This window comes from Trypanosoma cruzi, genomic scaffold (genome assembly GCF_000209065.1).
Source record: "Trypanosoma cruzi strain CL Brener 1047053516851 genomic scaffold, whole genome shotgun sequence".
Taxonomy (NCBI): Eukaryota; Euglenozoa; class Kinetoplastea; order Trypanosomatida; family Trypanosomatidae; genus Trypanosoma; species Trypanosoma cruzi.
Window position 1 is genome coordinate 706,767 of NW_001849577.1, and position 13,878 is coordinate 720,644.

The window sequence follows — 13,878 nt, forward strand, 5'->3', positions numbered from 1 at the left end:
AATAAAAAGAGCGTAGAAATAAAGGGAAAAAAAAAAAAAACCAAAAGCACCCCACACTTCACGTGCTGGTGTAACTATCATCGAGTTCCTTATTTTTCTGCTTTGCTTCTCATGCCCTCCACTCTCAGGGCGGAACAAGAAAATGTGCCTCTCCACCTCCCTCCCCTCTTTTTTTTCGTTTCTCCTCTTTTTCCGCTGCAACTACACCACCACCCCCATACATCTTAAAAAAAAAAAAAAAAAGGCAAAACGGGAGAGTGGGGGAAAAGAAAGTCGGTGGCACCACGTTCTTGTCAACGGCGCATTGGGCGACGTGTTTTTGTTGCTTCCGCTCGGAAGGAGGAGGGAACCCCCTCCCAACCCTTCCGCCCGAAAGAAAAACAATAAAAAAATAGATTGGAAACGATGAGAAAAAAAAAGCGGACGACAACGTGGCTGGTGTACCACTCCTCAAGCTCCACACACACACACGCAGAAAGAAGAATATTGTCGTCACAATAATGGGACTTTTAAGTGAATTACGCAGTAGCCAGCGCAGACGCCGAAGCAGCACCGCGATCCTTAAAGGCCTCTAATACCTCCGGGTACGCCACGACGTAGTAAGTCGTTCCATAATGCATGTTTCGAAGCTCCTTCACCTCCAGGCGTGACTCCCTCAAAAACTCCCGAATCGGCAAATTCCACTTGCACCCATGCGTGTTCACCTTGTGCCGCTGTTCAAAGTAGCTCAAAAACCAATTCACGGGAGGGTATGGACTGCTGCCGTGCTCGAGAAGCAGAATGAGACCGCTTGGTTTTACAACGCGCTGCATTTGCCGAAGCGCCTTAACAGGATCATGGAGATGACAAAGTCCAAACATATCCACCACACAGTCAAACTCTCCATCGGCAAAAATGTCCAGATTCTCCGACCGTACGCGGCGCACATCATACTTGGGATAGGACGTACGTGGAAGGCGGTATCGCAAGGCTTGAAGCTGTTGTGCGTTGGAATCACACATAATAACCTCGTGCACAGCATACGGGTAGGCTCCAATGTTCTGGCCATGCCCTGCGGCAAGCTCCAATACTTTACCGTAGGTTTGTTGGAGCAGTTCTTCCCGTAGTTCACGAATCTCTCTCGGTTGCTCAACCCACACGCGGATAAGCGTGAGCGCCGCCCCTGCGACAGACAAACAAGCCACGACAATACCCCAGGTTTTCAACTGCTCCCTCAGTGGACGCTTCTCTCGCTGCAATCGAAAGTACTCACGCTGTTGGTAGTACTCATGATGCCAAAATGGCTTTACATGCTTTGGAATGTCGTCCGTGTAATCGTAGAAATTTTGCTTTCCCTTTGATAAAATCGGCGAATACGTCGTATCCCATTGCCATATGACTGCCTCGGGCCTTTTGTCACGTCCTTCACGCTCCAGTGCGTGTCGAGCGTACTCCAGCACAACATCATCCGATGGTTGCAGAAATCCACCCTTTTTCTCCACGCTGCTATTCGTATTCGTGAGGGAAAGACCTCCGCTTTTGCCCTCCGTCGTCGTCGTCTCCTTCGAGGAGCTCTCTTTTCCTTCCGGCCCTCGGCCCGACTGCGTGCTGCACCACCTGGCAAGCACCGTCACCGAGCACGCGGCTCCCGAGTGTGTGGGGGGCAGACGACGGAGCCACATGATTGACTCACGGCTCCCTACCACCCTCTCGTGATCGTTATTCCTTGACTGCCACGCAGGAGCCAAGCAAAGAACAAAAAAAAAAATGGAATAAGCCAGCAAGAAGAATTAAAAAGACACACACCGCCCAACCCCCCACCCACCCACCCCAAAAAAAGAAAAAATTTCTTCTTTCCATTTGCCTTTCGTTGGGAGGAAAAAATAAAAATATTCGTCTCAGAAGGGTATGACGGGCAAACACAAAAAAAAGATGCACAATTCCCTCAGTCCACCCGCAGCAACGCCCACAAAATTCGGGAAAGAGACGGGCAATTCGCTCGCACATGAAAGAACAGTTGTTGTCCGCGTGTCCCATTGGATGCAACAACTGCGACTGAAATCAAAAAAGGAAAAAAAAGATGATCGCAGCATCCTTTGAGCACCTGAACAAAAAAAAAAAAAAAAGAAGCAAAGGTGAGAAAAAAAGCACGCGGGTGTGGTCACCAGGCCAAAAAATTGCCTCTCCTCCCCGCCCACCACACGCTGCCAAAACAAAAAATCGAAGACCACAACAAAACACACACGCACATTTAATTCCATATATATATATATATATATATATATAGCCTGATTGTTATTTGTTATTCGTGCTTTCAGTTTCACGTTATTTCTTCTTTTTTTCTCTTTTGCAAAAGGCCCCAAATACTCTTTTAAGAAATAAAACTCACAGGGGCTTTCCTACTCCACTGAGGTACTGCGCAGAAGAATAATATGTAGATTGATCTGATGGATACTGTGGAGGCACTCCACCGTTCTGATCTCCAGAAAGAGCTTGTGGGTATTGCCCTGGAGGCACTTCACTTGACGACGTCATGAGAGGGATTCCAGCCGTAGGCGCCAAATTATTGTACTGCGTTGGAAGCTGCGATGAAGGGTAATACGGCTGCTGAGGCTGCGGCGGAGGGTAATACGGCTGCTGAGGCTGCGGTGGAGGGTAGTACGGTTGTGGCGGCCCCCATGGCTGTAGGTATTGTTGTGGCACATAATGAATGAGACTGGTGTTTACTGTAATTGGGCCAAACAGAGAGAATGGCTTATACAAATCCACCGGTTTTGAGCTAGAGAGCTGAGGTACCTGTTTGTACCCCTTCTGACGCAATATCTCTCTTGTCCGGATAAAGATATCCGCGTAGCTAAGTTGGGATGTGTTCACCAACGCCCAGGTGAGAGCCTGTGTTGCAGCGCCGCCGGAAGCCACAAGGCCAGATCCAAACGAAGACACATTTGACACATCTGCGCTCGTCCCAGAGTCATCGCACCCGCTAAAAACCACCACATCGCCCATGGAAAAATTGTTGGCCCGCACCTTCCGCATTTCGTGCCTCCCCCCCGAGTAAAAGTTATTGTTTCCCACAAAGGCGAATGGAAGATCCAACAGCGAGGCGGAGTGACAACAGTCAAAGACAGCCGTCATACGTACCCCGGCTGGAAGCCCTTTGACAAGCAACTCAAACAAGTCATCATCCAATATGGCGCCCTGCACCTGGTAGTCGAGCGGCACAAGACATTGGTCGTACAACTCCTCCGAGTCGCGCTCCGCCTTGGTCTCTGTCCCATGCCCAGAGTAGTGAAAAAACAGCACATCCCCTGGTCGAACATCGTGCACCAACCATGCCATGTGCTTAATAATATTTTCACGGGTTGGCAAAGCCGTAAAGTTAGGAAACCGCATGTCATCCACCAGAATACAACACTCCGAAATGGGAAACTGGATCCGCTGCAGCGTTCCAAGCATTTGTCGGACATCGTTAACACACCCACTGAGCTTATTTCGTGTTCCTGTGTAGTTGATGCCTACAAACAGCGCCTTCACGCGACCGCCAGTGTACGGCGTGGGGGCCCTGTAAGGAATGACCGGACGGCACAAGTGTGCCTCGCGAAACGCCTCCTCGAGTTTGACGCGCTTTGGCCGTTTTACCCTTCCAACACCAGCAACAAACGGCAAGGCGTTCTGTAATATGCCACTTGAAAGGACGCCAAGAAGCAGGTCCATTTTGTTGGACTTTTTGTTGTTTAATTATATACTACTCTCCCCTCTGCTTGTTTTCAATGCGTGTTTATGAGTGTGTTCGCAAAGGTGTTATTTACTACGAATTACTCTACAAAGACCTTTACTCGACAAACCATTTCATCCCAAGCGATAAAAAAAAAAAAAAGAGAAAAATACAATGACCGTAAAAGAGAGGAGTGGCATTTCCTGCTGTTTTTCCTTTGTGTGCGTGGTTCATTCCCATCATCTCGCTCGCCCAAGCGTAATCGCGGCAGACCCTTTAAGCAGAAATTCTGCGAACGTATCGCCGATCCTCCATTAGAGACCGGCACTCATAACTGATTCACAAGCACGTACACTAAAAGAACCACACGCGGCCCATGGGCTGCAGCCCATGCGAGAGCAAGAAACTCTCCAGAACGTACTGACTGGGAGCGAGGAACGGACTCACAAGAATCCCATGCGCTCTTCCAATGACAGTCAAATCCACTAACTCATCGTGGGCGCTGGCAATTTCACCCTGGCGGAACAACGCCATTCCCCACCACGGGGGTTTCTTCTCAAGACCCCGTAACTCCTTCCATATCTCACTAGACACGCTCACGTACACGGCGTCAAAGCTTGAATTGACGCCATCCAATTTTCCCTCTTCCAAGACTTGTGTGATGCGCTTTGCCAACTGCGCCGCCGTTGGAGAGCATTGATGTAGAGTGTTGTTACTCACATGATTCTCAAAACGTGTCCTTCCCTCCGGGAAATTGGCCAATAGGTACAAAAAGTGGTCCCCGCGTGGATCATCGAAGTGTGCAAGACAGTCACCTACTGAATTATGCGCCACAACAGCCAACACTTTTCGGTTTGTGAGTGCGTGTGCTGTGTAGAAGTTCTTTGCATCATGGACCACGCCCGAGTGTGGAAGCAGCATGGATCGCATGGCCCAAAATTCGCGTTTACCGTATCCGTTTTCGCCCTCTGGGGCCTTTAAACACAACTGCGCAATGTCACTCGTGATTTCCACCTCCGCGCAATCCATACAGAAAGTGACAAGCGGCGTTTCTACCAAGTCACGCAGATCGGCAACGGTGTTTTCAGAGCTCGCGCTCCATTGGAAGATGGAGGGGAAAGTGATGTTAGGGTTATTTGTGCGGTAGGCGCAGAGAGCGAACCGCTGAAGAAGCAGCACGCGTTCCAGGGCGGTGGACACAACCACCTGAGACATTTGACCCTGAGCCAACAGCAGTGAGGAGTTGCCAGTGCGGCCAAAATACGTGGGAGCCTTTCCCCCTTCTTCCCTCTCCGAGAAGTAGATGGATTCCCTTTCTTGCGGGGTCTGCTTGTCATACCTCCACTTCATCCTCCGCATGCGATCTGCCTCCTTCAGCATCCTTCTTTGGGAAGAATTGTAAAGGAATTCTTTCCATCGCCGCAAGATGGATTCATCGGAGAGCAACGTGCATCCTGGGAGCCTGCCGCAGAAGTGTTTGTGCTTTTCCCGCATGGATCCCAGTAACCCATGAATATGTACTCTGTGCATCCCCTCACCCTCCGTCAGGTTGCTCAGCAGCTCCCTCAGAACGCGTAGCTCGTTTTCTATCGCCTTCAACTCCAAGTGGGGATCCCCATCCTTCCTGCTTCCCTCTTCGCCGATGATGGTGATCTCAGCCCGGCACTTATCCACCAGATCCGTGACAGACTTGAACTCCTGCGAAAGTTTCTTCATTTCCTGCTCAATTCCTGCATTCTCGTTCTGTACGGCATGGATGGTTTGGTTCTTCGACGAAACATTGGTGCTAAGAAGAAAAAGCTCGTCGCTACAAACCCCAAGCATGGAACCAGCATGCAGCTCGCGCCCATGGCTTTGCTCGTATTTGTTCACAAAATCCTTTTCCCACGCCTTCACGCCATGATGGTAGCCCAGCGCGAAGCCAATCATAACCATCACCATCAGCATCGCCAGCATGGCGGGGTGGAATCGCAGCTCGGCACTGCGTTCCTTCATTTGGCCGGCCAGGAAAAATAAATAAATAAAGTCCTGGGCGGGATTTTACTACGTACTTCCCACTCACGCACCGATCGTGTTGTTATTCTCTTCTTTCCTTTCGCTGCACGCACGCACACTCCCAGTCCCTACCAACCCCCTGGTAAAAATAAAAATAAAAAACAAGTGGTGTTGAAGAGGCGGGGGCCACACGTCACGAGCCTACGTGAATTTGTAAAAAAAAAAAAAAAGAAAGAAAGAAAGGAAAAAAAGCATTAAAAATAATAATAATAATAATTTCTACCAGCCGCAGAATGAAGCAGAGAATTATTTCCCACCCTCCAATCTCTCCGAGGGTGCTCTTGTGTTGCGGTGTCTCTCTTTTCAGCTGCTCCCTCGAGCCCAAACGGCGTTAATTTCATCTATCTGTCCCTTACGGCCAGTTTTATTAAACCGCCCCTCTCCTCCACTCGCCCCTCCTGCCTCTTCCCTGCACCTCTCGCCCCTCAGCAAGGATACACACCGGCGCCACACTCACAGACACAAAGAGAAAAAAAAATACATAAATGTATAGAGAACGAGAGAAATCCCATAATTTTTTCCTCAAAAACGCCCAACAGTGTGCAGAGCAGGGTTTTTCTTTTGCTTTGCTTTTCCATTGAAACTCGCCCGTCATCCTACAACAGCCTCATGATCTTTTCCCGAATGGCAGACGCATGTGCTGCGTGTTGGGAACGCTTTTCGGAGTGATACGCCAACACCAGCTCCAGCGCGTGAGAGAGAAGAGGAATGAAATTTCTCGGACGCTGCTCTTCTGGAAGACGGAGCGCAACATCTACCGTCTGCTCCACGAGGGCCAACACCGTGGTCGGATGCATCCTGAACGACGCAGTGCAACGAAGAGCCTTCTCCGCAGCGCGCAGCACCCAGTGAATGGTGTCGGGGCTGCGCACCGGGTCTTTTTGCCCGTCAAGCCCCTGCAAGCTACCGATAGCCCTTCGGTACTCGGACACGGCAGCACAAACACGCAGAACATTTAGCATTCGAAGGTTGGAGCTCGTGTCAACCGAAATAAAGTTGTTATTTACTGCCTGGCCCACAACATAGACCTCCACACTCTCTAGGGCCCCCGGTGACCGCAGGATCCTTTCAAAACGTATCTGCAGTGACTTGGATTGCTGGCACTCGACGGCCAACCACACAGCAGGGGCCGTTTCACCACAGGCCCATCGTTCATTGATGATTTTCTCATGTAGTACCTCGACCGCTTTGCGTCTATAGTAGTCAACTGAGGCAATCCACTTATCTAATGTCTCGCTCAAAGGGTACTTCTCGCGCAGCAGGCGGCGTAGTGCCACCTGAAAGGCGCTCGTCTCCTCCCAAGAGGAGCAGATAAAAGTGTGGCACGCCAAAAAAGTGTAGCGATCACTCACTGCATTTCCAGCCCGCTCTGTCACGATGCGGTACAAAATGGCGGGATTCATAAGAGGCGAGTACACCACGTACATGGCTGCCGTGCGCCAGAGCAGTGGATGGTGCCGAAATAAGGCAACAAAGTCCTCCACAAGTTCATTCCGGACAAAAGTAACTTCTATTTTGCTCACAGGCGCGCCAAGTGGGGGTGCACAAATGTCGGCCAAATGAGCAGCCATAAAGAGCAGGGCAAAGCGTCGGAGTAGTTTTGGGTCAGCAGGTGCTTCGCTCGTAATCTCTACACCTGAAACATCGTCCTCCTCTTCCACACTGTTAGCCGGTGGAGAGGAAACAACGTTACTGTCTTCGCTCGGCAGTTTTGGCAAGTACTCGTTGCAACGCACGGCTCGCCCAACAAGTTCCATGGCGCAAACCACATCTGCCATACACCGGCTAGCCAATAGCCGCTCAACGACACCAACGTACCATGGCCCTTTCACAGAGCCTCCCCACGTATCCCATGCACTTTGATATAGGTGGTGCAACTGGCGAAGAGCCATATACGGCTTGCAGACGGCGCATACCGCAGCGACGTAATCCATGACATCTAGCTCTAGCAAATGGCATGTGTCCAAAATCAGTGCCGCGTCACCACTCACCATTAAAAGAAGGTCCAAACACAAAGACTTTAGTTGTTGTGCCGCCTGGACAATCAAATTAGATTCATCACCTGCTCTTGTAAAGACGCGTTTACAATCGACGATAAGAAGGTTCGCTGTAGCCGTCCATTCTCTGTGTTCTGTGCTGTTTCTTGGCGTCTCCAGGAAGAGACGAATCACGTCGGCCAATGCGCTCTCGTCCTCCGCGTCAAAAGGGTCTATCTCACAAGAACGCAGGTAGTCCACGAGAGAGCTGATAAGTTCCGCTGCAACAGGAAATAGGCCGGCAAGAAAGGCCCGCTGGATGGATATCATGTAGGGCCCTAGAAGCCCCTCAAAAAGATCTTCTTCCGCCGCGGACGAAAGAGTTGCTCGGGGAGGCACCGCATTCAGCGTGCTTCGCAGCCCATAAATGGCGTCCATGCTCACAAAACGGCTGCGATACCACTCCAAATACGGTCCACTCGCAATGACTGCGTCATCACCGCCATTCTCCAGAATGGCAATGACGACAGAGACCAGCTCCCACACCACCTCTGCTGTCGGGTCCACCACTGACACATCGTTAATCGCCTTCAGTCGCGAAAGAAGCAAATCCGACCACCCACATAACGTTTGCGGGAATGCCGTCGTGCTCTTATCATTATGATGATTATAACTACCATTGACGGTGCATACAGCAGCAGCAGCAGCAGCAGTGTTGGTGATGGGTGCGGGGGTGGCAACAGGCTCACACGACCCAAATCCCTCCGCAAGCGACCTGGGAAGTTCATCCGTGCACTTGCCAAGGCGGACACGCTGCAGCTGGACGAACGCATCAAACCCGGATCGCACGGCAGCGACGAGCGTGGGCGGAAACTCCGATGCAGTCGACCTCATTATTTTTCTTTTTTTGCTTGCTTGATTTTCCCTCCTCCTCCTCTCCAACACCCCTTTTGCCTCCGTTTTTTTTTTTTTTTTAATGCAGTTGGCCCTCGTCCCGCCGGGAACCAAAGCGAGGAAGCAGAAGACCCCACCAGGCGGTGCCAAATGCGCAGGAGGTTCGCACACACACAAAAAAAAAAAAGGAAAGAAAAAAAAAAATTTGCGAATCGACGATCGTGTGTGCGTTTCTGTGGCAACGACACGGAAGACACCGCAGACCAAAAGAGAAAAACATGCAAACAACAACAACATAAAAAGAGGCAGAAAAAAAGAGCCTTCCAACCCCCGCCCCTCGCGTAGCAAAAAAAAAAAAGCACTTGACTGAAGCTTCCCCCTCCACAGCCCAGTCCTCTCCGTCCATTTCTTTCTCTCGCCGTTAATTAATTCATTCCTCCACGCTCTTCGACCGACTCCTTTTTTTTTTTTTTTTTGGATTTTTTGATTAAAATACACCGAAAGAGGACCCGCCAACAATCCGAGTGTTTTGGCTGTACGAGGCTTCTCTGTTCCCAGCAATCCACGCATCCCACCGGCCCGCTGCGGGGCGTCCGAGATCTCAGAGGCGACCGTCACGTCTCGTATCGTCGGACCGTAAACGCCGGCACAATTTTGCGAGGCGAATGTGAATCCCCCTTTGCCATGCTGAAAAAAAGCCAAGGAGGAGTAACGCACCAATGGAAAAAAAAAACATCTCCCGCAGGATTTGCGCGACAAATTTGCCTATTGTACGATCAATCACAATGACAAACAGTCCCTTGACTACCGATAGAGAAATCACATGCTTCCGCTCCGGATTTTTTCTAAAAAACGCCAGACACGTGTGCGAGGAAACGCATGGAAAGCCCACACACAGGGCCAGATTGTACGGCTTGACAAAGAAAGGAAGCGTGGAGAGTCCAATGAGCATGAGCAGCACCATGAAGTGTGCCCCAACGTATCGAATTGTGAGCATCGAATGCACTCTTGTAAAGGCCAGCAACATAATCACAAAACCCCCACCGGTATACCGCCGCACAAAGGAAGGATATTTCTCACGTTCACGTGTGGCGATGTTGCGTAGTTCATTACGCAAGGCAATCAAAATGAAGGCTGTCTGGATCACTGCAACAAAGACATGAGCAGAGAGCGTCGTGGTGGTGTAAAGCCCCAACGCGTACCGCACCCAGCCAAGTGCATCACGGGCCATATTGAACCCAAGTCCCAAGGGCATATTCATACACGTAACAAAGTAACAAAGCAGCTGCCAAATCAACTTTGACTCCGCAGCGAGCAAATGAAGTTCCAAATGCCATAAAAATAGCACACTTTTTCGAAGGAAACTCTTGAAATCCGAGAGATGGAGCAAATCCGAGAGCAATGGAGCCAGGTCACCCACAAGGGTGGCGAAGGAACGCGCCGCATAATTCATGATGCGCCAAACAGGTTGGGCAGCCTCCCTATATAGTAAAATAGCACCCGTCCCCAGACCCTTTACGCAGTGCACCGTGAGCCGCCACTCCATCTGCAGGGCCCAATTGTACGCCTCCCACAGACCAGGCACAAAATCCAACGCATCTAATGCCCAAAGAAAAAATTTGTAGGAACCGCCCCCAATTCGAGCACCCAACAAATACCGTCCATCTTCGGCATATTTCTGGTTGGACACTTCGCAGAAAGATACATGAGAGGAATTTCTTGCGGAACAGTAAACTCCGGTCGTCAGGACTTCCAAATCCTTTAGCCTGGCCATAAAATACGGAGTTGCTTTCTTTACGGCGCAAAAAAATGCACTTCGGGCAGCGACAAATAGGTCTGAAAGCTTAGCACCCAATACTACACTGCTGGGAATCAAGACATACTCCACAACATAGGCCAAGTGTCCATGCATGCTCTGAAGAACCTTAGGCATTTGCCAGAGCCATCTAAGAGAATACGGCACCTGTCCTTTCAAAAAGGGCGGAGCAACACTACGGTCTCCCAGTAGTCGCAACATGTCGTGTCCGCCCAGTTTTGGAAAGCACATTAAGAGGGATTCAGTATCACTGGAAAAAAACCAATTTATCTGACGCAACTGCCCAAGGAAATCCATACAACCATCGGCACGATGAATACGTCCTGAGGACATAAGACGACCGTTGCCGTCATACAGCTCAAGATCTACATTCACAAGAAGAACATCCGACGCCAAGTTTAGGCAACGAACACTAAAGTCATCCACATTGCTTCCGACATGCGTGGGTATTTTGCATCGTATTGTGATGCCCTCCATCCGTCCATCCGACCCAAGCAAAGTGATATAATGCATCGTCCGCCTAACAACTGAAACATTCTCCACGCAGCCTTCCAAGGCGTAGATGCGTGTATGGTCTCCAAGAGAGACAAAAGACTTTTTCAGACTTTTTAAACCATTTTTAACCTCATAAACCGTCAGTTCCGTATTTTGCTTTTTGCATGGCACCTGCGTTATGCTCACTCCATCATATACAACAAAGAGATGATGAGGTCCGGCGTTTCCGTGGGAAGGCCACACCGCCACCTGTCCGTAGTACCGTGAAACCCAAGTCGCGGAGTCCGATGGGATCTCCAGGTGCACGTGTCCACTGAATTGCGGCACGCACATGCCCATGAAGGCAAAACACAACAAAAATGCCGCAAATCCTCTCCTCCATGACGAGGCGCCATTAACCACAGCAACTCCCACCGCCACGGTAAGAATATAGAGGGTCAGCCCCGTATGCAGGGAGACAATCAAGAAAATAGTAAGGCACAGAAAGCCCATGTAATGCCATTGGATGCAGCTCAGCTTCGCACCAACCCGACAGACTACATGGGTAAAAGCCTGAATGAGGACCACGAGTGCCAGAGTTGCCAGAGTGCCAACCAAAATAAACAGCAACTCTCTCTCCTGGAGTACAAATGGCATGCCTCCCTTGCTGTTTTTTGTTGGTGTTTGCTCACTCCTTCCTTCCCCCTCCCACCATACACACAAACACCAACCTACTACCAATATCTGGGTCCAGGAAGAAACGCGGCCTAATAAAACAGGAAAAATAGCAGAGGAAACAAAAAAAAATAAAAATAAAAAATAGAAAAACAGGGCAAAAAAAGAAATAAAAACAAGTAATTCGCACAGTCCATCCAGAAATATTCAACACTCAAACCCATTTGAACAACGCATCCAAATTACAATATGCAAAATACACGTGTTCTTGCGCATATTTCTTCTCCATTTGCACAACAATAACTCACAAAAAAAATTTAAAAAAAAAGAAAAGTAATATATAACTTTAGTGCTTGATTCCCCTAAAACGAAGAATAGTCTGCGCCTTGGTTTCCCCTCAATAAAGATGAGGGGAGGGTAAAAGAAGACCACAATTTGTTTTTGTCGAGCTGCTCTCATGGCCATGCGTTCATATAAACACGTACACAACCCTTATATTCAATACGCAATGGAGCGTCCACACCGAATTTTCATTAGCTGCCACCACCAAGTGCAAATCAAAGGAGCGGAGGTGCTGAAGGCGCAATTCGCCCGCCTCCCGTGCAGCGGCAGGGAAAGGTTGTGTGGGCCTCCGCAACATGACCATTGCAACAAAAAAAAATACGCAACGATGAAATTGAAAGAAGGGTGCTGCCATGCTTATTTCACAGGGCACACGCAAGGCCGTACATCATTCCTCCCGCAGACTCGCAACAACAAAAGAAAAAACAAAAAATTGCACCAAAAATGTGTCCAAAAAGTCGTTAGATTTTCTAAAAACGCACGTGCCAATCCGTGATTTTCCGCCTGGAGGCGCCTCAAAAAGAAATATTTCGCTGAATTTCTGTCATTGCTGAATCCACAGGCGTTGAAGTCTTCATAAAGCTGTTGTTGGGGAGATGAGAAGCAACACTGCTACCATTCATATTCAGGTAGTAGTTCACTTCCCGTTTGATGCGATACACCTCGGCGGCAACTTTGTGTTGAATACTCTGCTGGCGCTCTTCTATCCGCTTCGACCTTGGTAGCGGACTCACCGTCACGTCCTCCGAGCCACCCCTACCATGCACAGTGCCCAAAGAGTTGGTGGCTGCATACACACGTTGCCTGACAGTCTCCCACCGGACTTTGTCCTCCAGGCTCCAACGGATAACCTCCGCCGCAGGCAACTCGTCGACTGTGACCTGCTCTTCGGTACGGATAGACGACGCTGTAGAGCCCGGTAAACTACGCTCGGGGCAAGCCGAAGAATTGACTTTTCTACTACTCGAATTTCCACATAATAACTCCGCAAAACTGCGGTATTCCATGCCAATAATAGAGAGAATGGCCTGACAGTGATTCGGATCGCCACTAAGAAACTGGCGTGTCAATGCAAGCAATTGCTCAACCTCGTCAACATCACAAATGGACGTGGCAGCTATCAATCTACGCAGCAACACCCGTATAGTATTGGGTTCATAACCATTGGCTCCCAGCAGCTGAGTAAGCACCGGGGACTCCAGCTTGGAAAACTTTTTGGTCGATATTAGAAGCGCTAAACTCAGGTTCTTTCGCGTTTCAAATAGACGACTTGAGTTCTTCATTTTTGTGCGGACCCACGAGTTGTTGTTGACGGCAATGGCACTTATGGCGTTCACAATCTCCAGCCCCAACGGCAGTGGGAAGGGGCGCAATAAGTCCTCGATGCCGTGGAAGAGAAAATCCAAATTCTTGATTATGTTGGTCGCATCGCTTCGACTGCTGATCTCACATCGAAATTTCGTAAAATGCGCGACAATCTCTTCTAGCACAAGGCGTATGAGGAAGGGCGGCTGCTCCGTCTGTCGCAAGGTACGCACAATCCCGGCCTTGGTGTTGCAAATCACATCTAGAATTGCCAACCGACGCACGATGTTCCGAAATTGTTGCTGAATTGCGACCATGTGCTTCTTTGACATTTTGGATAATGGTTCGGTGCTACTATTGCTCGCGGGGTCAAGCACAGGCCCCACAGCGCCCCACAGCCAAATCAACCAGGGGAATGGGAGCAGTATTTTTGCATTTTCGGGGCGATCAACAATTTTCTCAATATGGCCAAGAACACGCAGGGTGATAATCTCCTTTGAATCTTCCTGCGTGGGTGAAATCACGGAGACCCTACTCACGCTGTCCGCCGCATTGTTAGCCCCGCGGTCCTCGTGCACCGCGACATTTGCATCCGAGGCAACTTCAGAAGAAAGACGAGAGTCTCCAGTGACGGAAAGAACAGGTGG

At 49.7% G+C, this 13,878-nt stretch overlaps 6 protein-coding genes across 6 annotated transcripts, besides 12 other annotated features; all 6 read right to left on the reverse strand.

Annotated features, from left to right (window-relative positions):
- Positions 1-40: part of a sequence feature (A-rich) that runs on past the window's edge.
- Positions 1-10,289: part of a sequence feature (heterozygous, Esmeraldo-like haplotype) that runs on past the window's edge.
- On the reverse strand, positions 519-1,661 carry Tc00.1047053510759.150 (hypothetical protein, conserved; the record flags this gene model as incomplete). The annotated part of the gene is made up of 1 exon (XM_812144.1): positions 519-1,661. The coding sequence occupies one exon, from the start codon at positions 1,659-1,661 to the stop codon at positions 519-521; it is 1,143 nt and encodes a 380-aa protein (XP_817237.1).
- Positions 2,239-2,265: a microsatellite.
- On the reverse strand, positions 2,365-3,693 carry Tc00.1047053510759.160 (metacaspase 5, putative; the record flags this gene model as incomplete). The annotated part of the gene is made up of 1 exon (XM_812145.1): positions 2,365-3,693. One exon carries the CDS (start codon positions 3,691-3,693, stop codon positions 2,365-2,367), a length of 1,329 nt encoding a protein of 442 aa, XP_817238.1.
- Tc00.1047053510759.170 (hypothetical protein, conserved) lies at positions 4,049-5,689 on the reverse strand (the record flags this gene model as incomplete). The annotated part of the gene is made up of 1 exon (XM_812146.1): positions 4,049-5,689. The coding sequence occupies one exon, from the start codon at positions 5,687-5,689 to the stop codon at positions 4,049-4,051; it is 1,641 nt and encodes a 546-aa protein (XP_817239.1).
- Positions 5,905-5,940: a microsatellite.
- Positions 5,943-5,968: a sequence feature (AT_rich).
- Tc00.1047053510759.180 (hypothetical protein, conserved) lies at positions 6,346-8,619 on the reverse strand (the record flags this gene model as incomplete). Its single annotated transcript, XM_812147.1, has 1 exon — positions 6,346-8,619. One exon carries the CDS (start codon positions 8,617-8,619, stop codon positions 6,346-6,348), a length of 2,274 nt encoding a protein of 757 aa, XP_817240.1.
- Positions 8,418-8,438: a microsatellite.
- Positions 8,795-8,823: a microsatellite.
- Tc00.1047053510759.190 (hypothetical protein, conserved) lies at positions 9,221-11,566 on the reverse strand (the record flags this gene model as incomplete). Its single annotated transcript, XM_812148.1, has 1 exon — positions 9,221-11,566. One exon carries the CDS (start codon positions 11,564-11,566, stop codon positions 9,221-9,223), a length of 2,346 nt encoding a protein of 781 aa, XP_817241.1.
- Positions 10,290-11,178: a sequence feature (haploid, Esmeraldo-like haplotype).
- Positions 11,179-11,282: a sequence feature (areas merged during assembly that could not be assigned to a particular haplotype. This can correspond to areas where the two haplotypes were merged or to regions with more than two copies in the genome that were merged during assembly.).
- Positions 11,283-13,878: a sequence feature (areas merged during assembly that could not be assigned to a particular haplotype. This can correspond to areas where the two haplotypes were merged or to regions with more than two copies in the genome that were merged during assembly.).
- Positions 11,679-11,763: a sequence feature (A-rich).
- Positions 11,893-11,928: a sequence feature (AT_rich).
- On the reverse strand, positions 12,442-13,878 carry Tc00.1047053510759.200 (hypothetical protein, conserved; the record flags this gene model as incomplete). Its single annotated transcript, XM_812149.1, has 1 exon — positions 12,442-13,878. A coding segment is annotated over one exon (1,437 nt), but the record flags the coding sequence as incomplete, so codon positions are not given.